The sequence below is a fragment of the Anomaloglossus baeobatrachus genome, chromosome 5 (assembly GCF_048569485.1).
Source record: "Anomaloglossus baeobatrachus isolate aAnoBae1 chromosome 5, aAnoBae1.hap1, whole genome shotgun sequence".
NCBI classification, from domain to species: Eukaryota; Metazoa; Chordata; class Amphibia; order Anura; family Aromobatidae; genus Anomaloglossus; species Anomaloglossus baeobatrachus.
This window is the reverse complement of record NC_134357.1, coordinates 218,882,646-218,907,785: the sequence shown is the minus strand read 5'-3', so window position 1 is coordinate 218,907,785 and position 25,140 is coordinate 218,882,646. Positions and strand designations below refer to the sequence as shown.

The 25,140-nt window shown below is 48.5% G+C and overlaps 1 protein-coding gene across 4 annotated transcripts in view; it reads left to right on the top strand.

Moving 5' to 3' along the window:
* The window catches only part of TUBGCP2 (tubulin gamma complex component 2), a 948,782-nt gene that overhangs the window by 120,075 nt on the left and 803,567 nt on the right, over nt 1-25,140 (top strand). For all 4 annotated transcript variants that reach the window (XM_075349130.1, XM_075349129.1, XM_075349127.1 and 1 more), the window contains one exon: nt 7,884-8,071. In XM_075349130.1, coding sequence (XP_075205245.1) covers nt 7,922-8,071 — 150 coding nt within the window. In that variant the 5' untranslated portion in view covers nt 7,884-7,921. The remainder of the gene's footprint in view (nt 1-7,883; nt 8,072-25,140) is intronic.

Here is a 25,140-nt window from a genome sequence, read left to right as displayed (position 1 = left end):
GTTTGAGGTGTTTCAAACCGGAGTTAGAAATGTACTTCTGGATACGCTGCCGTAGTTCCGTCCTGGCCCTCTCCGACCGCCCCCCATCTATTGAGTAGAGAGAGGAGTAAAAGTCTTTAAAGGCGGAGGCAATGTCTTTCGGAAGAGTGGCCCACCTGTCGCCAGAGATGTGCACTCTAGGAACATAGCCCCTCGCCCTCTGGGTCCGGAGGGCTCTAGCCATGGTCCTGACACTTTTATTGCCATATTCATAGAAATGCCGCCTGCACTTAGCTAGCACTCCCTTGGCCTTTTGATATAACAGGGACCTGAGTTCCTCCCTCTTCCTGGCCAGATTGGCGCCCACGTTCCCTCCCAGAGACCCCTTATGTACTGCTTCCAACTCCCTTATGTCTGCTAGGAGAGATGTAACCTCAGCTTCCCGTTCCCTTTTCAGACGGGCCCCATGTTTAATGAATAATCCCCTCAAAACACATTTGTGAGCTTCCCACACAATGTTGGGGGACATCCCCTCCCCCCCATTACAGTCAAAGTATTCCGTCAGGGCCTCCCTTATTTCTTGCATTGTCACCGGCTCATTGAGTAGCGAGGTGTTCAATATCCACTGACCCTGCCTCCCAATGGGACATTCAAGGGACAGAGTGACCGTGATCAGCGCGTGATCAGAGAAAGATATGCACTCAATTGAAGCATCCACCAGAGAGTGTAGGTCCCCATGTTTAATAAAAAAGAGGTCCAACCTAGAATAGCAGTCGTGCGCTGCAGAATAAAATGAAAAGTCTTTGTCTGATGGGTGCAGCAATCGCCAAGTGTCTATCAGTTGGTGGTCATGTAGTCCCCGTCTCATCCGGCGCAACGTCATGTGTGGCATACCGGACACCCCTTTTGAACTGTCTCTCAACGGTTCCAACACTACGTTAAAGTCACCCCCGAGAACCAGAGTGCCCTCCGAGAATTCCTCTATCCTCTCAAGGTACCGCAACAAGGTGGGACATTGGCCCGCATTAGGCAAGTATACTGCCACGAATGTGAATATCTGAGTAGCTATGCGTCCCTTGAGCATCATAAGCCTACCCAGGTCGTCTGTCTGAGAGTCTAACAATTCCCAAGGGAGCGTACTGGACATGAGGATGCTCGTTCCCCTAGATCTAGGATCCGGGGAGGGTGAGTGGTGCACAATGGGGTACCTTCTGTCCGAGAGTCTGTAAGGTTTAGCTTCACAGTAATGTGTCTCTTGAAGGAAGGCTACCTGGATTCGGTTTTTCCAAAGAAGGTTCAGCAGGATAGACCGTTTCTCCGGGCTATGAAGGCCCTTGACATTCAGTGAGCCCACCCGCAGTTCGGTCTGCCTCTGTTTCGCCATTCTCTGTCGCGAGACCCTAGAGGAGCAAACCAAGAAAGAAGAGGGGAAGGGGGAAAAAAAAAAAAGAGAGAGGGAAAGCTGGTAGAAAGAGAGAAGGGGAAGAAAAAGTATTGACAAGGAAGGAAGTAGCTGAGACCCTTTAGTAGGGGGAAGAGAGAGAGGCAAGAAGTTCAGAGGAGAGAACAAGAAAGTGGAAAAGCAGCAAGACTGCCGCTCGCAGCACCAGGGACCAGCCCAGGGACTACTAAGGAAAAGATAGGGACAAGAACTGACATGCGGCCAGAGCGCAGACCCGCGCCCCTCTTATTAGCTCTAAATGACCCCTCTCCCCGGCGGAGAGGAAGGGTCAGCCGATTAACCACCCACACACCCCACCCCCCAGGATGAACATGGTAAAGAAAAACATCCCCCCCCCACCCCCGATCCTAAACTAGACATTGCCATAGAAATAGAATTCTCAAAAACTTAAGACAATAAACTATGTCCAGAAAAAACTAGCCCAAGGCCAGGACTCCTGTTTAGGAGTCGTATAGACGAAAGAGAGCCTCCCCGCTCCATGACTCCGTCTCCCATCGAAAGCACCTCCGTCTCACATCTTGGACCACTCCTTCCTCCCAGCAGCATTCGGTACATGCCAAGCCCCTCAAGGAACACCGCTTTGAGTAGCACGGGTGCCTCCCTTCCTCCTCCGCAGCCCCGGGGGTGCCTGGGGTTCCCACTCCAACCAGTCCGGGATTGAGCAGTCTGGTATTCCCAGGAAGGCAAAAAGATCAGGAAGCTCTGAGTGCCTCCTCAGCAAAAACACGGAGTCCCCCTTGCGTACTATCAAATGGAAGGGATGGCCCCATCTATATGAGGCGTTTACTTCTTTGATGCCAAGCAGGAGAGGATGAAGCAGGCGTCTCATATATAGTGTGCGGCTGGAGACATCAGGAAATAACTTCACCATGGCCCCATCCATCTCCACCGGTCCGTATGACCAAGCTCCCTGTAGGATCCTTTCTCTGTCTCCATAATAGTGCAAACGACATAGTACATCTCTAGAGGAGGGGACAGATCTAGGGCCCGGCCTTGCGACTCTGTGAATTCTGTCGAAGAGGTAGGTAGCCTCCAAGGGGCGATCAGTGACCCGGTTGAAGATGTTTAAGACTTTAGTACGCAGGAGTTCCTGGGGCCAGTCCTCCGGTATACCCTTCAGTCTGATATTATTTCTTCTGCCCCTGTTCTCTTGGTCATCCAAGAGCAGGGCAAGGTCTCTGATGCGGGAATTGGATGACTCAGTCTCTCTCAATCCTCTCCATTCTGCTCTCCAGGGACTCCTGAGCCTGCTCTGTGGCCTCAATTCTGTCCTCCAGTACCACAATTTCCTCCCTCAGGGCAGACAGCGCCATCTGCTGGGAGGATTCAATTCTAGCCACAACGTCCTCCAGATCTTTCTTGCTGGGGAGGGCCAAAATAAGCTCTCTCAGGGCTTGTATGTCCCCCTGTGGGGGGCCAGCGTGCATGTTGTTTAGTATAGCCTGAGGCTCCGTGTGCCCCGTGGGCGGGGGGGGTCCCCTGTGTGCAGAGCATGGCAGGTATCCCCGGGTCTGGTGATCCCCTCAGGGCCCCCTCACTATCCACAGCAGCGTGCTGCGAGGCGGGCTGAGCAGCCTCCCCCCTCCTCCAGTCCTCTGTACCTGGGTCCGCTCCGTCCAGTGCCTCCTCCGCCTCTATCCTCCGATTCTCTGCACCGCTGATCCCCTGCACTGCTGCACAGGCTGTGGGAGAATGCCGAGCACCTGGGGAATCCCCGGCTGGAGGACGCCACGCGCCCGCCGGCGCCATCTTGCTTCGGACCGCCTGCGGAGGCTCAGAGCCCGGCGCCGTCAGGAACTTTGTGAGGCTCCCCTGGGGTCTCTGACTCGTCACCGGGGAAGCAGAAGCGGGCGCTACCCCCGGTCTCTTCTTGGGGGCCATCCTGGGTGAGTGGGGGCTGCAGGATATAATAGAATTAGGCTGTGGGCGCAAGAGCTCTGGGATCCAGCGTCCTCACGCTTCCATGTCAGGACACGCCCCCGTGAACAGCACTCATACTTGGTCAACATGGGAAAGACACAGGAGCATTCCAAGGCCATCAGAGACAAGATCGTGGAGGGTCACAAGGCTGGCAAGGGGTACAAAACCCTTTCCAAGGAGTTGGGCCTACCTGTCTCCACTGTTGAGAGCATCATCCGGAAGTGGAAGGCTTATGGAACTACTGTTAGCCTTCCACGGCCTGGACAGCCTTTGAAAGTTTCCACCCGTGCCGAGGCCAGGCTTGTCCGAAGAGTCAAGGCTATCCCACGGACAACAAGGAAGGAGCTCCGGGAAGATCTCATGGCAGTGGGGACATTGGTTTCAGTCAATACCATAAGTAACGTACTCCACCGCAATGGTCTCCGTTCCAGACGAGCCCGTAAGGTACGTTTACTTTCAAAGCGTCATGTCAAGGCTCGTCTACAGTTTGCTCATGATCACTTGGAGGACTCTGAGACAGACTGGTTCAAGGTTCTCTGATCTGATGAGACCAAGATCGAGATCTTTGGTGCCAACCACACACGTGACGTTTGGAGACTGGATGGCACTGGATACGACCCCAAAAATACCATCCCTACAGTCAAGCATGGTGGTGGCAGCATCATGCTGTGGGGCTGTTTCTCAGCCAAGGGGCCTGGCCATCTGGTTCGCATCCATGGGAAGATGGATAGCACGGCCTACCTGGAGATTTTGGCCAAGAACCTCCGCTCCTCCATCAAGGATCTTAAGATGGGTCGTCATTTCATCTTCCAACAAGACAACGACCCAAAGCACACAGCCAAGAAAACCAAGGCCTGGTTCAAGAGGGAAAAAAATCAAGGTGTTGCAGTGGCCTAGTCAGTCTCCTGACCTTAACCCAATTGAAAACTTGTGGAAGGAGCTCAAGATTAAAGTCCACATGAGACACCCAAAGAACCTAGATAACTTGGAGAAGATCTGCATGGAGGAGTGGGCCAAGATAACTCCAGAGACCTGTGCCGGCCTGATCAGGTCTTATAAAAGACGATTATTAGCTGTAATTGCAAAGAAGGGTTATTCCACAAAATATTAAACCTAGGGGTTGAATAATAATTGACCCACACTTTTATGTTGAAAATTTATTAAAATTTAACTGAGCAACATAACTTGTTGGTTTGTAAGATTTATGCATCTGTTCATAAATCCTGCTCTTGTTTGAAGTTTGCAGGCTCTGACTTATTTGCATCTTATCAAACCTGCTAAATCTGCAGGGGGTTGAATACTACTTGTAGGCACTGTATATATGTATATAATATAATATTTGTAAGTGGTTTTTCCTTTTTATTTATTTTTTGTTATACAATTTTTTACACTATTACCAGTCACACGATATTATATATGTTTGAAATTATGACAATTTTGTACACGATTATCACACTTACAATTATAAATTTTGTACTCACTATTTTGCTATTTTTTTTGCATATATTTATTAGGTACACTTATACATTTTTTCACACTTTTGTGATATATTTTATCACTCATAATTAGTCATTTTTATTACCACACATACATATTGTGTGTGTGTGTGTGTGTATATGTATATATATATATATAATATGTGTATGATATTTATGTTTGAAATAATCAGTCACTTCTGTACACTATTATTACACTTATGATTTCTTTTGTATTTGCTATATTTTTTTTTTTTTTACACATTAGGTTTCACTTAGGATTTTTTATACTGCCTTGTGGTATATATATTTTTTCACTTCCATGTAGTAAAACAATTTAAATTTTGTATTTTATTATATGTTTTATCTTTAATATTATTAATTTTATTTGCATAATTTTTATATATATATATATATATATATATATATATATATATATATATATATATATATATATAAAAAAATTTGGAAGTATACATACATATGTTTGTATATATATTTTTGTATTATATATTTCATTCTGTGTTTGGATGTAGGCACTATTTATTAATTATTTTTCACACTTTGTATTATTTTAATCTCACGGAGTCCTAATCCATAGTTATTTTGATGTTATACCACCATCTAGTGGTTGATTTATATCATGACATTTGGAGTGTAACTGAGATGGCGGTGCGCATGCGCCCATCGAGCCCCTTCTGTTTCCTCTCTGTACCTTTTGTTCCCATGACGCTTGTGTCGTGTGACTGGATCGTCATTGGTGGCATGACGCGGCGGGAGGTGATTGGCTGGGACCCTCTATGACCGCATGCACCGGTTATCATGCCCTCTCACATTCCATTGGCTCCACGTCATATCAATATGGCACCCACGCTGTCTGACTCCACTCCCTGATGAAGGAACACCGAAACGTACATAGGGGCTGGCGTTTGGCGTGGTGAACATTGTGGTCTGACTTTGGTATGTTGAAATTGCTTACTTTTATTGTTTGTTTTGGCCGCTCTTATCTTCCCTGTTTAAACGGTAGTTAGATGCATGCAGGGTGCTTTCAATTCCTATCACCCTGCATTGCATTGGGCTATTGATATTCTATTGGCTCCTGACTGTGCAATATAGCCTTGATTGTGCTGCTAGATATATACTTCAATTGTGCAATATAATTTTCTGGTGCAATAGGGTATGTGCAATATATACCGTATTTTTCGCTTTATAAGACGCACTTTTGTTCCCCCAAATTTTGGGGGAAAGTAGGGGGTGCGTCTTATAATCCGAATATACGGATTATATACTGCAGGGTCCAGGGGATGTGGGGGCAGCTCTGGAGCGGTGCTGGTGGCTGAGGGTGACTGGTAGAGGCTGGTTAGCTGGTTAAGGCTGCAGCGGGAGATCTCCCGCTCCCGCTCATATAATATGCACTGCCGCTGTCAATCACCTTGGTGCTGAAACCACACCTCGGTGACGGGCTGGGGGATTGGCGCATAATATATGTGCCTGTGCTCCCCTTTGATGGCACATGCCCCCCTGTCTTGGATATGGCCCCCATGCTGCTGCCCATAGTAAAATAAAAAAACTCTTTATTTACCTCCTCCAGTGTGTCTCCCCGGTGTCTCCCTCCTGCCGCTGTGATCATGCACGCAGAGATGTCACTCTACTGTGCCGATCACATGACCGGCACCGAGAACCAGGAAGTGCAGGAGGAGCTCAACCGCACGGAGGGAGACTCGAGGGAGGACAGTGCTGGAGAAGGTAAGGAAAGAGTTTATTTTACTAAAAGCAGCAGCCTGGGAGCCATTTCAAGAACAGGGTGATGTGTGCCATCCACAGGGGGCCATGGGCAGCAATAGGGCCGTGTGCCAGCCACAGGGGACCATGGGCAGCAATAGGAGCCGTGTGCCAGCCATAGGGGGCCATGGGCAGCAATAGGGGCCGTGTGCCAGCCACATGGGGCCGTGGGCAGCAATAGGGGCCGTGTGCCAGCCACATGGGGCCATGGACAGCAATAGGGGTCGTGTGCCAGCCACAGGAGGCCATGGACAGCAATAGGGCCTGTATGCCAGCCACAGGAGGCCATGGACAGCAATAGGGCCTGTTTGCCAGCCACAGGGGGCCATGAGCAGAAATAGGGGCCGTGTGCCAGCCACAGGGGGCCATGGGCAGCAATAGGGGCTGTGTGCCAGCCACAGGGGCCTGTGTGCCAGCCATAGAGGATGTGTGCCAGCAATAAGGAAAATGTGGCATCACTGGGGGACGTGTGCCAGCACAAGGGGGCTATATTCAATATAAGGGGGCCATATCAAGATTAAGGGGGCTATGAGGGACATATACCCTATATGATTTGTTAGACGGATACTGGCATTAGAAGACGGACCCTATTTATTAAAAAAATGTATCTTTTCCTTCACCAAATTTGGGGGTGCGTCTTATAATCAGGTGCGTCTTTATAAAGCGAAAAATACGGTATATGTAATTTTTTCTATTGTGCAATATTGTTTTTTTACAAATGTAAAAAGCCTCCATATTGGCTATATTACGGAATGATCAGTGCAATACTTCTCTGGAGTGATATATATACGAGTATATTTTTACATTCGTGGATTTGTGCAATAACTCAGATTTATTGTGGGTATTATTTTGTATAAATTGAAATTATTAATTATATTGCATATTGTTAATATTTAAACCTATATGCACTTTATTGCACTTTGCACAGTTTGATTTTTTGTGAGCAAGTTATTTTCCACAGACGCCTTTTTCTGGATTGCTTTTTGTTGGTGTCATTTTTGACCAGAATTAATAAAAATTATTTTGAAACATATCTCTGTTTTTGGTTTGTAGTTTTGTACTATACCTGTAGGTAAATTATTTCTTGATGTGACTGGTTCCTATTAAGTTTTCACTATAGGTAACTTTTCTTTAGGATATAACATGCTTTTCAAGAATTGAATTGTGCCATTAAGTTTTTTTAGGGATGTGTTAAACTGACTCTTGGAACAAAGGAAAACGTAATCACAAAAACACAATTCTTATCTTCTCTCTCCTCTTCATAGAACTGGAATTTTCTTCTTTTTGTTTCATCTCGTCCACAATGAGTGAGTTCCGAATTCATCATGATGTAAATGAGCTCATCAGCCTGCTCCATGTCCATGGAACTGAAGGAGCGGAGCTTTACATAGAGCTTTTACAGAAGAATCGCACGCCATATGTCACCACTAGTGTGTTTGCTCAGACTGCTAAGGTAAAGGCCTTAAAATATTGAATTATGAAGGCAGGATACCTTTATTATTATTATTATTATTATTAATATTATTATTATTATTATTATTATTGCGCCATCAATTCCAAGGCGCTTTACATGTGAAAGGGGTGTACATACTAGGGACAAGTACAATAATCATAAACAATACAAGACACATGTGATGTTGGGAGGAGGATGTGATGGTGGGAGGAGGAGATGAGAGGAGAGTAGAGAAGGAGATCTTGTGAGGATCGAAGGTTACGTGCAGGTAAGTACCGGAAGACTAGGTCAGAGATGTAGGGAGGAGACAGGTTGTGGATGGCTTTGTATGTCATTGTTAGTGTTTTGAACTGGAGTCGTTGGGCAATGGGAAGCCAGTAAAGGGATTGGCAGAGAGGAGAGGTCGGGGAGTAGCAGGGGGACAGGTGGATTAGCTGGGCAGCATAGTTTAGAATAGATTGTAGGGGTGTGAGACTGTTAGAAGGGAGGCCACAGAGCAGGAGGTTGCAATAATCCAGGCGGGAGATAATAAGGGCATGTACTAGGATTTTTGCAGCTTCTTGATTAAGGAATGTACGGATCCGGGAAATATTTTTGAGTTGGAGGCGGCAGGAGGTGAAGAGGGCTTGGATGTGTGGCTTGAAAGAGAGATCAGAGTCTAGGATTACTCCCAGGCAGCGAGCATGTGGCACTGGGGAAAGTGGGCAGCCATTGACATTGATGGATGAGTCAGGTAGGGGGGTTGAGTGAGGCGGAGGAAAGACAATCAATTCTGTTTTGTCCATGTTCAGTTTTAGGAATCGAGCAGAGAAAAAGGATGAAATAGCAGACAGACATTGTGGGATTCTGGTTAGTAGGGAGGTGATGTCAGGTCCAGAGAGGTAGATCTGCGTATCATCAGCGTAGAGATGATACTGAAAGCCGTGGGACTCTATGAGCTGTCCCAGGCCGAAGGTGTAAATGGAGAACAGCAAGGGTCCAAGAACTGAACCTTGGGGGACACCGACAGATAGGAGGCGAGATGAGGAAGTGGTGTGAGAGTGGGAGACACTGAAAGATCGGTTGGTTAAGTATGAGGAGATCCAAGATAGCGCCAAGTCTGTGATGCCGAGAGATGAGAATTTGTAGTAGAAGGGAGTGTTCCACTGTGTCAAAGGCAGAGGACAGGTCCAGGAGGAGGAGGACAGAGTAGTGTTGCTTGGCTTTTGCGGTGAGTAGGTAGTTAGAGACTTTGGTCAGGGTAGTTTCAGTGGAATGATGGGGTCGGAAGCCAGATTGTAACCGGTCAAAGAGAGAGCAGGAAAAGAGGTGTGAGGACAGTTCAAGATGGACATGCTGTTCCAGTAGTTTTGAGGCATAGGGGAGAAGTGATATGGGGCGATAGTTTGACACAGAGGAAGGGTCAAGGGAGGGCTTTTTGAGGATGTGTGTGATTGAGGCATGTTTAAAGCATGAAGGAAATACACCAGTGGTTAGTGATAGGTTGATAGGTTGAGTGATGTATAGTTCATTACTGGGTGTAGGGATTAGAGGGGAAAGTAGAAAGTGAAGTATTATAGGAGTGAAAGAAAAAACACACACAAACATTGTTAACTGTGACTATGTTTCCAGTTACCTTCCGGTCCCTTCTTCTGGCTCAATTCTGGCCTAATTAATTTTCTGCACACTTAAAGATCCACACGCCGACAGTGTCTAGGCCGACAGTGTGCTACAGATATATAGTGTTACCGTGATTCCCCGAAAGTAGGACCCCCCCCGAAAGTAAGACAGGGTGGGGGTTACGGGGGGGTCCTCCCCCGAATGTAAGGCAGGGTTGGGGGGCCGCTGTGAAATGTAAGGCCCTTACCTTTTGGGCCGCCGCTGTCCCCCATTGGGTCCCCAGGCTCCAGAGGTGTCCTCAGGTGCAGCTGGGCGGGTCCAGCGCTCATGGGGTTAACTCGCCGTGTTAACCCCGCAATCCGCCCAGCTCAACAGCTCATTGGCCGCCCCTGCTCCCCACGTCACCGCCGGCCCCCGGCTCGAGCGCTGATTGGCCCAGCAGCTCGGGCTGTAATTGGCCGCCCCAGCCCCACGTCACCGCTGTTTCCCTGCTGATTGGCACAGCGTTCCCTGCAGCACAGGCCTTCCTCACCCACAGCCGCACCGCAGAGGAAAACGTCCAGCATTTAAAAACCAAGTAGGGAAACATGTACTGTATAGGGTATGGGGCTGTGTGCAGTGCGATACGGCACTGTTATGGGGTGTGGGGCTGTGTGCAGTGCGATACGGCACTGTTATGGGGTGTGGGGCGGTGTGCAGTGGGATACGGCACTGTTATGGGGTGTGGGGCGGTGTGCAGTGGGATACGGCACTGTTATGGGGTGTGGGGCTGTGTGCAGTGGGATACGGCACTGTTATGGGGTGTGGGGCTGTGTGCAGTGGGATACAGCACTGTTATGGGGTGTGGGGCTGTGTGCAGTGGGATACAGCACTGTTATGGGGTATGGGGCTGTGTGCAGTGGGATACGGCACTGTTATGGGGTATGGGGCTATGTGCTGTTTGGTGATGACCGACTCTTCAGCATGTTAATAAATGTTAATTTATTGGTTAAAAAGAAATTGTCATTTTTTTTCGGCTAATGTAAGACCTCCCCCGAAAGTAAGACAGGGTGGGACTTTTTGGGGTAAAATTAATGTAAGACAGGGTCTTACTTTCGGGGAAACACGGTAGAAAGGCACTGAGGTGGATCACAGAAGGGAGGGGCTGGTGCTCTTCTTAATTACTTAAATCAAAGCTGAACCCAGCTGTTGGATAGCATAGGCAGAGATAACTGGGTCATAAAGAAAAGTGAGAATGGGGGTTCATGGAGTGTTCAGTCACAGACATACCAATTGCACAGAAAGCAGGGTACACAAAGACAGGCAATTCATGGAAAAGATGAGTAGTTGGCAGACATACAGATCCACACTTAAGGATCCACACGCCGACCTCTAGTAACTTTTTTGTACCTGTATTCCATCATGAACCTAATTAAGTAGCAGTATTTAAAGATTTTATGCCATGTTTACTGTCAGTCTGTAAAAGAAAAAATTTAATCAAGATATGTTTATTAAAGGGAACCTGTAAGATCCCCTATGCCATCCAGCCGAGTAGCATTCATGCCTGTTTGCACAAATTCCCTATGTAACCAGCATGCTATTCATATATGAATATGAATTTTTTAAAACAGAAGACTTGTAAGGGTATATGTGCACACTGCAGTTTTAACTGCACCCAAACCACAACCAATCACAGACCCGATCTGCGGGTCTTTAGCATAAAGTAAAAATAAACAGCATGTGGTCTCCCCCTCCCCCCCCTCCCACCAGTTTTTAATAGCCAGCCAAGAGAAGGGCAGACAGCTGGGGGCTGGTATACTCAGGCTCGGGAGACCCACGGTTATTGGGAGCCCCGCAGCCTAAAAATATCAGCCTGCAGCCGCCAAGGATTGAGTCATTTTCTCTGGACTTCCCATTCCTTGGGTGTTTCTGCCTGGGCTTTCTCACTAGCATGTGGGTTTTCACCCATCTCTTTGCACCTTGATGTTGTAATTATATAAACTGAAATTTTTTTAACTTTTTCATATCCAATAAAGTTGTTATATTTTACATTCAGACCTAAAACTCCTGTTTCCAATTCTTTCTGAAAGCCGCCAAGGATTGTTGCATTCATTAGATGCGACAACCCCAGCACTTTACCTAGCTCTTCACGATTGCCCTGGTGTGGTGGCAGTTAGGATAATAAGGGGTTAATCTCAGCTCACAGATGACAGTAAACCCTAGGAATAGGAGACCCCCATCACTAATTTGTAAGTTCAAAGAAAACTACACCAAAAGCACAACAGAAAGCTCAACGTGTGCATAAAGCCTTATTCTGTGTGTCCCTATACTTATTGGGGCCTTGACTAATCGAGGGGGTGTTGTTTCCGCAGACTAGTCGGCCCTCTTTCCCGTGCTATCATGCCTCTGTGGGCATGATTTCATGATTTCCCCAAGCCGGGGGCACCGCCAGCTTATGGAAATCTCATGCATACATGCAGCTCATTTCGGCCTTATTGTACCTCAAAACCATGTACCCCTCATTAAGCCTTCTGCGCATGATTGGCAATTCAGAAGACTGCTCATGTACATGTCTTCTCAACGTCCGGCCATATGCAGTATGCCTAATGAAGCCGGGAAGCATACACCTGGCATTACAGGTGTACTGATGCTGCTGAAATGAGCCGTGCACATGAAATGAGATTTCCATGAGCTCGGGATGACGAAGGCTTGTGGCAATCGGGTTATGAAGCCCGCTGGAGAGGTGCCACTAATGTAAGGTCCCTGAGCCTAGTTATTAGGGCACTTGTGTACGGAGGTGGATTGTCTAATCCCAAAGTCCAGGTGATCACATGAGCCATGGGCATCAGTGCAGCAGCAGATAAGTGAAGCACGCAGGGCACAGACTGGGGGCTAGACTCTGCCAGAAGAGGTTTTGAAAACCACAGACACGTTGCAGAGTTACTGAAGGCCGCAGGCAGACAGAAGACATCTTGGAAATCGCAGACAGGTACCAGATTTACTGAAGGCCGCAGACCGTCTGGTAGTAGACAAAACTCTGTAGTAAAAATAGTGTAAAATCCTAGAAGCCACAGGTGGCTAGGAGACATCATGGAAACTGCCTGCAAACATGCCGCAGAGGTCCTAGAAGAACAGGAACTGGTAGCAGTCAAAACTCTGGAGTAACAAGAAAGATTGAATACCATGGAAGCTACACATAGGCGTGTAACTCAGGGATTGGAAACCACCTGCAGCAGGGCGTCCTAAAGACAGTGCACAAACCAAATAAGCTTAACTAGAAAATCTTAATATCAAGACCCACGTGTGTGTCTTTAAAGCATTAAATAGGCTTTGCAAGTTAATCACATTGAAGAAAGGCTAAAGCCTGCTTTACACGTTGCAATTTCGCATACGATAGCGTATGCAATTTGCTACGCCCCCATCGTATGTGCGGCACGTTCAATTTGTTGAACGTGCCGCACAAACGATTAAACCCGGTCACACGTACTTACCTTCCATACGACCTCGATGTGGGCGGCGAACGTCCACTTCCTGGAATGGGAGGGACATTCAGCGTCACAGCGACGTCACGCGGCAGCGGCCAATAGAAGCGGCGGGGCGGAGCTGAGCGTCACGTAAACATCCCGCCCACCTCCTTACTTCCGCATTATCGGCGGCAGCCGCGGGAGGTAGGTAAGTTCTGTTCAATGTTCCCGGGTTGTCACACACTGCGATGTGTGCTGCCTCGGGAACATTGAACAACCACACATTCAATTCTAGAGACAGATACGATGTGTATGCAGTGAACGTTTTAACGTTCAATCGCAATCGCACGTACCTGTCACACACTGCAATGTAACTTACAATGCCGGATGTGCGTCACTTACGACGTGACCTCACCGACACATTGTAAGATATATTGCAGCGTGTAAAGTGGGCTTTACAGATGAGAATTGTGAAGATTTGAGGTTGTGGGTTGTATTAATCACCTAGGCAGGTTAACGATGCAATTATTTGTATTCTTTCTTCCATGGTCTTCCAGCAACTCTACGTAGATGGCCAAAATGAGATTCCCCAAGTCCATGAAGTCCCAGTCCAGGACCTGTAATTCCACTGTCCCCAATAAGATGATATTCTCAGTTTCCCAACTTTTGGTTGGCCCACAGCTTTTGTATCTCCTGCATGTATGGTCTCCAGTCTTCCATGCTCCTCCGGACGACTGATACTACAGCCTTATCTAGTTTATCCAGCTCCAGCCGGCAACAATCCCACAACCTCTCATCAGTGTTAGAAGTACCCAAAGCTGTTAGAAGTACCCCAAGCTGCCCTCTGGGATTGAGCCTGGCATTGGTGGAGGTATTTTCCTGAAGCCGAACATCTCACTTGGGAATACATGTGAGATCCTTTTTGGTGATGGCTCCACTGGATCTACTATCCCCATTCAGATAATGGGACAATTGGATGGGAGAAAAATGGCTTAATTGAGCTCCTGTGACACTAACAAGCATAATGGAATAATAGCTTTACTCTTAATTACCAATCTCCTGCCTGGCCTTAGACGAGAATGGTGTCTGTATGTGTGAACTACGTCCCCCATGGTGCCCCTCCGTATCCATAACATTTATTGTTTACCTTAAAGCAAGAAAATATTTTACAAAACACAATAATGAGATCAACATAACCAGTGCTGTGTTGGAAAAAGTCTGCATCCCTTAAAGCCATGAACTCTATGTCCATTGGTCCAAAAATCTTTAGTCCGCAGCCAGCGCCTCACACTCATCCCCATGTTTTCAGCACAGAAAGTACTGGCTCCAGTTCATGAAGCTGACTATTCCCCTTCTATTAGCGGCAGTTACCATGGTTAAGGGCTTCCTCAGTTTTGTGTTGATAGTCCATCAGCTTTGCTATAGTTTCTCCCCTTTTGTGAGAAATGGGGAAGTTGAACTGTTGCAATCCCAGGCTCCATCATAACAATCGTTGATTCTTTTCCACCATTACGTTTAGCCAGGTTAATGGATTGTGGTCTGTTATGGTGAAGTCCCTTTTCATTCGCATAGGGTATCTGTTTCTTGAGTGCCCAGATAATGGCCAGGCATTCCTTTTTTTATGGTGGCATAAGCTTTCTCTCGGTCTACCAGTTTCTATTAAAGATATGCCACTGGTTGTTCCTGCCCTGTGCCATCCACCTCACTAAGCACAGCACCCAACATTGTCTGATGCATCAGTGTGCACAATCTTTTGGTGTAATCGGCTGCTGCTAAGACAGGGGCCCCACCAGGGCTTTTTTGAGCTGCACAAAAGCCTGTTCACAAAGGTCAGTCATTAGTAGCTAAAAAGTGAATACTGTATTTTCTCTGACGCCTCATTGGGGGACACAGGACCATGGACCATGGGAGATATGCTGCCTATCCATAAGAGGACACTAAGTAGATGCAAAAGCATAGCTCCTCTGCAGTATACACCCCCTGGCCGGGCCAGGCAACCTCCGTTTTAGCTTAGTGTCTATAGGAGGCACATCTCTGCAGACTACTGCAGCAAGAATTTTTTGTTTTTAGAGGGCGACGGTTCCTTCGGGGACCGATTTCCCAAAACCATCAACAGGCGGGAACGCGGAGTGTTGCCTCCCCGTACCACCTCCTGCGACGCTGGATCCTGGGCTGTTACTCACTGGACGACAGGTCTCATGGCACTGATTTTCCAGAGCCCAGAGCAGATGAAAACTTCCTCAGCCCCTCTTGCAGGCTCTGAGTTGATATTCGCTCCGCACCAGCATGACCAGACTGCCATTTCCACAGGAGCTGAATTGAGATAATTCCGATTTTTCCAGAGCCCCAGAGCATTCCTCAGTCCCTCTGGCAGGCTCTGAGTTGATACACATTCTCTGACCGGGCACAGCAGGCGTCAGAATCTGCACACTGGCTCCCTGACAGGAAACTGGAGCAAAGGTCACACTGACTGGATGCACATGGGCTGTGATTTGGCTCCCTGACAGGAAACTGGAGCAAAGGTCACACTGACTGGATGCATATGGGCTGTGATTTGGCTCCCTGACAGGAAACTGGAGCAAAGGTCACACTGGCTGGATGCACGTGGGCTGTGATTTGGCTCCCTGACAGGAAACTGGAGCAAAGGTCACACTGACTGGATGCACATGGGCTGTGATTGCAGACACCTGCAGAGCATTCCACCTGTGGCGGGGGGAGGGGACAACTCCCTGGACTAAGTGACCCGCAGCTGCGGTACACTTATAGAGGTTTTTCTGTCCACCATTGTTGTACAGGGCTGGAGAGGGGAAGGGGAGTCCCTTCCCACCATTTTTTTTGTTTATTATATTTTCTCATGCCTTCTTGTCAGAGCTAAGCCCTGCCCCCTACGACACTCGATAAGCCACGCTCCCTCACGAAAGCGCGCGTAACCCTCCTCACACAGGATTTGCAGAGCATTGCTCCCTCTTGTTTTGATCAGAGCCTGTGGGCGTCTCTCAGAGCTGGCTTCCTCCTTCCCACAGGAACTGTGACGCAGGAGGGGGAAAGGGTCATCAGGGTTCTGGATGAGTTATAGCCTCACTTACATATTAACTCTGCAGAGCATTTCTCCCTCATTACAATCAGAGTTTGTGGCTCATCAGCCAGGGGCTGCAGTCACATGTTTTATGCCCTGCACAACTACAGCAACAACTATAAGACTATTAATGTATCCTGCCACGCTGAGCTACTAGGGGATGATAGCACCTCTTCCTTTTGTGAGTCCGGTGCCTTTGTAGCCCCCCCACCACCACCGCAGCAACCGCTGCCAGCCCAGAGCCTACGGCTCCCAGTCCCCCAGAATGGGCACAGTTCCCAGAACCTGGTGCTGGCTATGCAACATCGTCCTACACCCCTCGGGGCCCCTGGACAGAACGCAGCCTGATGACACCTCTATAGAGGGTCCTTCTGATAACAGTCAGCCCTCTGCTTCACCGGTTGCAGATCAGAAAAAGGGCATGACCCCCATGGGTCTCCCTCTGGGGTTCACAGATGGGGTTTTCCCACATGTTACGCGGTCTCTCAGGAGCCGGAGCAAGGGGAATGATGTTTGTACCGGGATGATTCCTTGGTTTCAACCTCCTCGAGTGATCAAGCTGCGATGGACTCCCTTATTGCAGCAATCTACCAAAACTCTGCATGTGGAAGATCTCCCATCCACTACTACTGACCCTGCGGTCTCCTTTTAAAAGGGTGAAGAAACTTAATAAAAAAAAAAAAAGAGCTTTTTGACGCCGCTTCGGTATCCGTAAACTCATGGAGTCCCGGTACCCCTTTGGCTTAGCTGTCTCTAAGGGCTAGGCCGATCCGGCCTCGGTGGACCCTTACCCGGCTTCTGCCTGCCTGAAGGACCCTCCTGTCTTTTTTACTTGATGAATCCTCCTTCAAGGACCCGACAGACAGACAAGTGGAGCAGCTCGATCCCTCTCCCCTTCCGTGTGGGTCGCACAGGCACCAGGACTAAGAGTTTTCCTCAGACCCTCACAGATGTAACTGTTCACATTACTGCGGCGGCGGAGTACCTCATGCAGGCCTCCCTCGGCGCTGCTACCTGCGCAGTTATTGCCGCCTCAAATACCATAGCCATCCGTAAGGCCCTCTGGTTCCGATAATGGAGAGTGGACTCTGTCTCTAAGAAGCCTCTCACAGTACTCCTTTCCAGACCGATGGTTTGCCGATCGTCTGGACAGGCTGGAGTACCTCTCTCCCCCAACTCTAGCCCAGGATGTTTTTTTTACTAGACACACACTGCCCGACCTTCTCAGCCCTCCCCGAGTCCACCTCATCCTGGCAGTCTAGACAAAGACCGAGAAGTCTCGTCCTTCTCCATCTGGGCCGCCGCCTCAGACCACAAATGGGTGTGATACCTTGTGTCTTCCGGTTACCACATTGAATTCTGGACCCGATCCCCTGGTCAGTCTTTTCTCTCAAACCCCCCCAAACGCTCCAAAACACCACGAGGCCTTCTCCTCAGCAATCCACTCCCTCCAAACGGCGGGGGTGATGGTACCTGTTCCGGACGGCGAGAGGTTCAAGGCTATACCTATCGTGGTCGCCAAAGAAAGACGGGTCAGTTCGTCCCATCCTGGACCTCTAACACCTGAGCAAACATGTGCACGTAAGGAGATTCAGAATGGACTTCCTAGGGTCCATTATTACCTTTATGGTCGAAGGAGAATTCCTTGCTTCCCTAGCTATCAGGGACGCGTACCTGCACATACCCATCGCTCCAGCTCACCAAAGTTTCTCCGCTTCGCGGTTCAGGACTTCTTATTTTCATTTGTGGCCCTACCCTCGGCTCTGCCACAGCACCAAGGGTCTTAACTAAGGTCATGGCGGCCGCCATAAGTGCCCTTGACGCCAAGAGAGTGGCTGTTCTGCCTTGCTTGGATCACCTCCTCATCAAGGGCTCAACCAGCGTGCAGATCTCTGTGGGCACCCTATCCCGCTTAGGGCGGCTTCTGACTCCAGTCAAATCATCCCCGGTCGCGTCAAAATCAGTCACCTCCCTGGGCATGTCCCTGGACACTCTTCGGGACTTGATATTTCTCCCTCAAGTCAAGGCGACCACTCTACAACAAGAGGTACACTGCCCTCTACGTACTCCTGTCACTTTTTACGATTCAGTATGAGCGTGCTAGGTACGATAGCGGCGGCTATAGAGGCAGTGCTGCTCGCTTAGCCACACCACCACCCACTGCAGCTTGCGCTTCTAGCTGCCTGGGACAAGAGCCCCTTTTCCTTGGACGAACTTTTCACCTGACTCCTTCAGTCAGGTATGCGCTTTACTGGTGGCTTCAGTCCTCTTCCATATCGAGAAGGAGTTTTTCTCCCCCAAGTGGACTGGCTAATCCTCACCACGGACGCCAGCCTCTTAGTCTGGGGAGCAGCGTACTGGCTCCACACTGCTTCGGGACGTTGGACACCCCAGGAGTCTTTCCTTCCCAGAAATCATCCTGAAAATCAGCGCGATCTTCTCGCGCTCAGGTCATTCCCCTTTTCTGCTAGCAGGTCGTTTGATTCGGGTCCAATTGGACAATGCAACAGCTGTGGCCTATGTCAATCAGCAGGGAGGTACCAGCAGCAAGACAGCTTATCTCGAGGTCCTCAGGATCCTCACCTGGACCGAATCGACGGGGGTCTGTGTTTTCAATGTTACACATACCGGGAGTAGAAAACTGGGTGGCGGACCTTCTAAGTCGCCAAGGCCTGGCCGCCGGAGAGTGGTTTCTCCACCCAGAAGTGTTCCCACACATCTGCACTCACTGGAGTACACCAGACGTGGAATTAATGGTGCTCTACAATAAATAATAATAAATAATAATAATCTAATGGCCTCAAGGTTGAACGCAAAGGTACCGCGTTCTTAGCCAGGTCACGTGACCCACAGTCCATTGGCGCGGATGCTCTAGTCTCCTGAAGTCGTTTCCGTCCATCTTACATGTTTTTCGCCTCTGCCACTGCTGCCGCGAGTAATCAGGAAGATCAAGGCAGAAGGAGTCCCGGTGATACTAATAGCACCGGACTAGCCCAGGTGCGCCTGGTATGCTGAATTAGTACAATTGCTCATGGCGCCTCGTAAGCATCCCAGACTTGCTGACCCAAGGGCCTATTTCCCATCAGAACTCCAGAGCCCTGAAGCTGACGGTCTGGCCATTGAGACCTGGACTTTAAAAAGAGGGAGATTCTCTCCTGCGGTCATCTCCACCTTGTACAGTGCCCGAAAGCCGGTCTTCATCCCATATTTACCACCGTAGGTGGAAAACTTTCCTTTTCCAGTGCAGGGAATCTAATGTCCAACCTATGCCTCTGGCGATCCCCAGAATTCTTGTTTTTTTTTTTTTGCAGTCAGGTTGCAAAAGGGGTTGGCCCTCAGCTCCCTTAAGGGGCAGGTTTCATCTCTCTCAATATTCTATCAATACCGCCTAGCTTGCAATCCGCAAGTCAAGACTTTCCTCAAGGGTGTTTCCCATCTAGTTTCCCTGTATAAACAGTCGCTGGACCCATGGGACCTCAATCTCGTTTTGGACGGTATCCAGAGGTCCCCTTTTGAACCTCTTAAGGAATCTTCTCTTGCTCTTCTCTCCTGGAAGGTAACATTCTTAGTGGCGATTACGTCCATCAGACAAGTTTCGGAACTGGCATCACTTTCTTGCCGCGAACCCTTTCTGATCTTTCATCAGGACAAGGTGGTTCTACGCCCCCTTCCGGATTTTCTTCCGATGGTTATTTCCCCGTTTCATATGAACGAGGACATTGTTCTGACTTCCTTTTTGTCCATACCCAGTCCATAGGGTGGAAAGGTTTCTACATTCGCTAGATCTTGTGAGGGCTCTCAGATATTACGTACCCAGGACAGCCCCTTTAGGAACATAGACTCTTTGTTCGTCATTCCTGAAAGGCCTAAGAAAGGACAGGCAGCTTTATAGGCAACGCTGGCTCGCTGGATTCGCTCTGCGATCCAGGAAGTCTACCGCTTGCAACTTAAGCCCATTCCTAGTGGGCTGCGGACTTATTCCACGCAAGCAGTTGGCGCCCCTTGGGCCATTAGGCATCAGCTTTCAGTGGAACAGAGGTGTAAGGCTGCGACCTGGTCTTGCCTACATACTGTTTCAAAGCATTACTGAATCCATACCCAGGCTTCGGCTGAGGCGAACCTAGGTAGGAAAATTCTGCAAACGATAGTGGAGTACCTATCTCAGTAGGCACTCCTGGCTATCTGGGACTGGTTCCTAGTCCTTGGGTTGCGTTGTTTATTGTTTACCCACCCATGGACTGCTTTAGAACGTCCCATGGTCCTGTGTCCCCCAATGAGGCGTCAGAGAAAAACGGATTTTTGTGTACTCACCGTAAAATCGTTTTCTCTTAGCCATCATTGGGGGACACAGCACCCACCCTGTTGCCCTGTTGGGCCTTGGTTCTCTCAGAACCTTATTTGGTTATGACTTTTTTTTTTTTTTCTCATGCTCCTCTGTTGAGAAGTTTTTACTGTTTTTTTTTTCTCCTACTGCTTGTGTACTAAAACTGAGGTTGCCTGGCCCGGCCAGGGGGTGTATACTGCAGAGGAGGAGCTATGCTTTTGCATCTACTTAGTGTCCTCCTATGGATAGGCAGCATAACACCCATGGTCCATGGTCCTGTGTCCCCCAATGATGGCTAAGAGAAAACGATTTTACGGTGAGTACACAAAAATCCGTTTTTTCGGACTATAAGACGCACCCTGGTTTTAGAGGAGGAAAATAGGAAAATAAAATTTTAAGCAAAAAATGTGGTCATGACACATCGTTATTACGCGAGGATCTGCTGCTGACACACTTATGGGGTAATCTCCCCAAATTCTCTAACTCAGGTACCCCATCCTGGTAATGATCCTCCTTCCTTGTGTGTGTGTGTGTGTGTGTGTGTGTGTGTGTGTGTGAGTGTATATGTATATATGTATATATATATAATATATAGTATGCATGTATGTGTATGTGTATATGTATGTGTGTGTGTGTGTATATATATATATATGTGTATATATATATATATATATATGTATGTATATATATATATGTATGTATATATATATATATATATATATATATATATATATATATAATATTAGTATGTATGTATGTCCCTCATCCTGGTATAGCCTACATCCTGCTATATACTGCCATCCTGGTATGTGCTCCCATCCTGCTATATACCCCATCCTGGCATATGGCCACATCCTGCTATATACAGTGCCTACAAGTAGTATTCAACCCCCTGCAGATTTAGCAGGTTTGATAAGATGCAAATAAGTTAGAGCCTGCAAACTTCAAACAAGAGCAGGATTTATGAACAGATGCATAAATCTTACAAACCAACAAGTTATGTTGCTCAGTTAAATTTTAATAAATTTTCAACATAAAAGTGTGGGTCAATTATTATTCAACCCCTAGGTTTAATATTTTGTGGAATAAACCTTGTTTGCAATTACAGCTAATAATCGTCTTTTATAAGACCTGATCAGGTTGGCACAGGTCTCTGGAGTTATCTTGGCCCACTCCTCCATGCAGATCTTCTCCAAGTTATCTAGGTTCTTTGGGTGTCTCATGTGGACTTTAATCTTGAGCTCCTTCCACAAGTTTTCAATTGGGTTAAGGTCAGGAGACTGACGTGGCCACTGCAACACCTTGATTTTTTCCCTCTTGAACCAGGCCTTGGTTTTCTTGGCTGTGTGCTTTGGGTCGTTGTCTTGTTGGAAGATGAAATGACGACCCATCTTAAGATCCTTGATGGAGGAGCGGAGGTTCTTGGCCAAAATCTCCAGGTAGTCCGTGCTATCCATCTTCCCATGGATGCGGACCAGATTACCAGGCCCCTTGGCTGAGAAACAGCCCCACAGCATGATGCTGCCACCACCATGCTTGACTGTAGGGATGGTATTCTTGGGGTCGTATGCAGTGCCATCCAGTCTCCAAACGTCACGTGTGTGGTTGGCACCAAAGATCTCGATCTTGGTCTCATCAGACCAGAGAACCTTGAACCAGTCTGTCTCAGAGTCCTCCAAGTGATCATGAGCAAACTGTAGACGAGCCTTGACATGACGCTTTGAAAGTAAAGGTACCTTACGGGCTCGTCTGGAACGGAGACCATTGCAGTGGAGTACGTTACTTATGGTATTGACTGAAACCAATGTCCCCACTGCCATGAGATCTTCCCGGAGCTCCTTCCTTGTTTTCCTTGGGTTAGCCTTGACTCTTCGGACAAGCCTGGCCTCGGCACGGGTGGAAACTTTCAAAGGCTGTCCAGGCCGTGGAAGGCTAACAGTAGTTCCATAAGCCTTCCACTTCCGGATGATGCTCCCAACAGTGGAGACAGGTAGGCCCAACTCCTTGGAAAGGGTTTTATACTCCTTGCCAGCCTTGTGACCCTCCACGATCTTGTCTCTGATGGCCTTGGAATGCTCCTTTGTCTTTCCCATGTTGACCAAGTATGAGTGCTGTTCACAAGTTTGGGGAGGGTCTTAATTAGTCAGAAAAGGCTGGAAAAAGAGATAATTAATCCAAACATGTGAAGCTCATTGTTCTTTGTGCCTGAAATACTTCTTAATACTTTAGGGGAACCAAACAGAATTCTTGTGGTTTGAGGGGTTGAATAATAAATGACCCTCTGAATAAACTTTTCACAATTTAAAAAAAAAATAAAATAGAAATAACATTCTTTTTTGCTGCAGTGCATTTCACACTTCCAGGCTGATCTACAGTCCAAATGTCACAATGCCAAGTTAATTCCGAATGTGTAAACCTGCTAAATCTGCAGGCGGTTGAATACTACTTGTAGGCACTGTACCCCCATCTTGCTATATACCCCCACCCTGCTATATCCCCCATCCTGCTATATACCCCTATCCTGCTATATACACCCACCCTGCTATATACTCCCATCCTGCTAATCATATACCCCAATCCTGGTATATGCCGTCATCCTGCTATATGGCCGCATCCTGTGGCACACAAAAAAAATAAAAATAAATGTTTATACTCACCTTTCCTCGCTCCACGCAGCATCGCTCCTCCTCCTGTCAGTGCCGGCAGCAGCGCCGCTTACCTGTGTGGAGCCGGCAACGCTCCCTCCAGCACCGCTATCTTCTTCTATCTGCCGGCCGCGGCTGCGTGTGGACACGTGTGCACAGCGATGACGCCATCCCTGTGAGCACCTCTAGTCTCCACACACAAAATAGATATATAAGTGCGGCACTCTTGTAATCTATGGTGCCTGGATAGGGTCCAACCCTGTATCAAAATATTCCAAAAATCTAGCGCTCAAAATGATTGACTCCACACACAGCCGCGGCCGACAGACAGGAGGACACCGCGCTGCTGCAGGGATAGTTGTCGGTGAGTGTACTGATTCACTGCACCCTGCGCTGATGAGGATGCGTGGGGGGCAGTGAATACAGCCGCACATGATCACTCCAGGCTGTAGTTGCCAGGGGTTATCATGCAAGTCGGATAATTTACTATGCGCGCATCCCCCACCCATCACCCCGCCCATCACCCCGCCCACCTGTCAGCGCCGACTTCAGCGCTGAGGGATGGGTGGGAGGATTGGCGTGCATATGAAGTGAGCGGGCTCACGTGGTCACGGCAGGCTGCTAACAATCCAGGACTTTAGCAGACCGCAAGGGACCAGGGCCTTAGACAGGACAAAATAGGGTCCAATCTGCGAGCCCTAGAGACAAGAAGTGGCCACTATATACCAGTGGACTGGCCTCAAACGTTTCGTACACCATCACCATCACCATTACCTATAAACTGAGTGCACGGAAAAGGGCACCTGGATCACCAAGTGTTACTGACAGTACCAGGGGCCTGAACCGGCCGTCCCCTGCTACAATTGTGAGTAGAGACTTTGTTTACCATCAGCGTGTGTCTCCTTTATGCAACCCTATCCAGCACCACGATAACCAGCAGTGTGTGTCCCTGTTTCCTGCATTGTGCACCTCATTCAACACCAAGAGGTCTCATAGACTGTTCCTGCACTATCCATCTGGTCCAACACCACGAGGGCACCGGGGCCTTCCCTACCTGCGGAGGGATTCACATCTAGCTGCTCCATTCCATCAGTCCCGGTCCCCTTAAACAGCAGTGGCGGTATACCAGTTACCGCAACCCACAGGTGGTGTCACGAATACTTCTCCCTTGTAAATACCCCCCTTTTATTGAGTGTCTGCTAAACCCGGGTCCGGGGACCCTCGAGCCACAGTAATCCCGGATCCGAACAGCTTACCTAGGGGCGGCACACAGTCAGATGCGCCCACACCCTGAGTGTCTGCGTGTCAACTGACTGCATCCACTCACAGGTGCCAGGAAAGCCGGTGGGCGGGGAAAGCAGTTTAACTGATGGAGCCCATATACTCTCTAGCATCTACCTTGAGCCTAGAATGTACGGGCTCATTCCACGTTAGTGGGTGTATCTCGCTTGGTTGGTGGGCACCGAGATATTTACTCTCGTCCACCATAATCATGCAAGGGGGGCTTTGCCCCTCCCACTGCACTCCCCCTATCTGGGGGGTCTCACCCCCAGACCTCCGCTTCTATTCTAAACAACTCTATGCCCAAGTGGACTTAGAAAAAGAATGTTTATTCTGGCTGGGAACATCGGACGACATTTTGAACACGCCCCTATCATGTGATAATGGTGCAGGTTCCCCCCGCATTCTGATGCCCAGCACAGATAAAACCCCTGGCTACAGCCCCAGCCCTATGCTTATCTTGGCTGTGTATCAAAAGAGGAACCGCATGCGGTTTGCCCCCCAAAAATTTTGATACTCAGCTAAGATAAAGCCCGACAGCTGGGGGCTGGCATTCTCAGGCTGGGGTTACCCAGCCTAAAATTATCAGCCTCCAGACGCCCGGAATTGTCGCATCCATTAGATGTGACAAGCTCTGCGCTTTACCCAGCTCTTCCCGATTGTTCTGGTGCGGTGGCAATTGGGGTAATGAGGGGCTAATA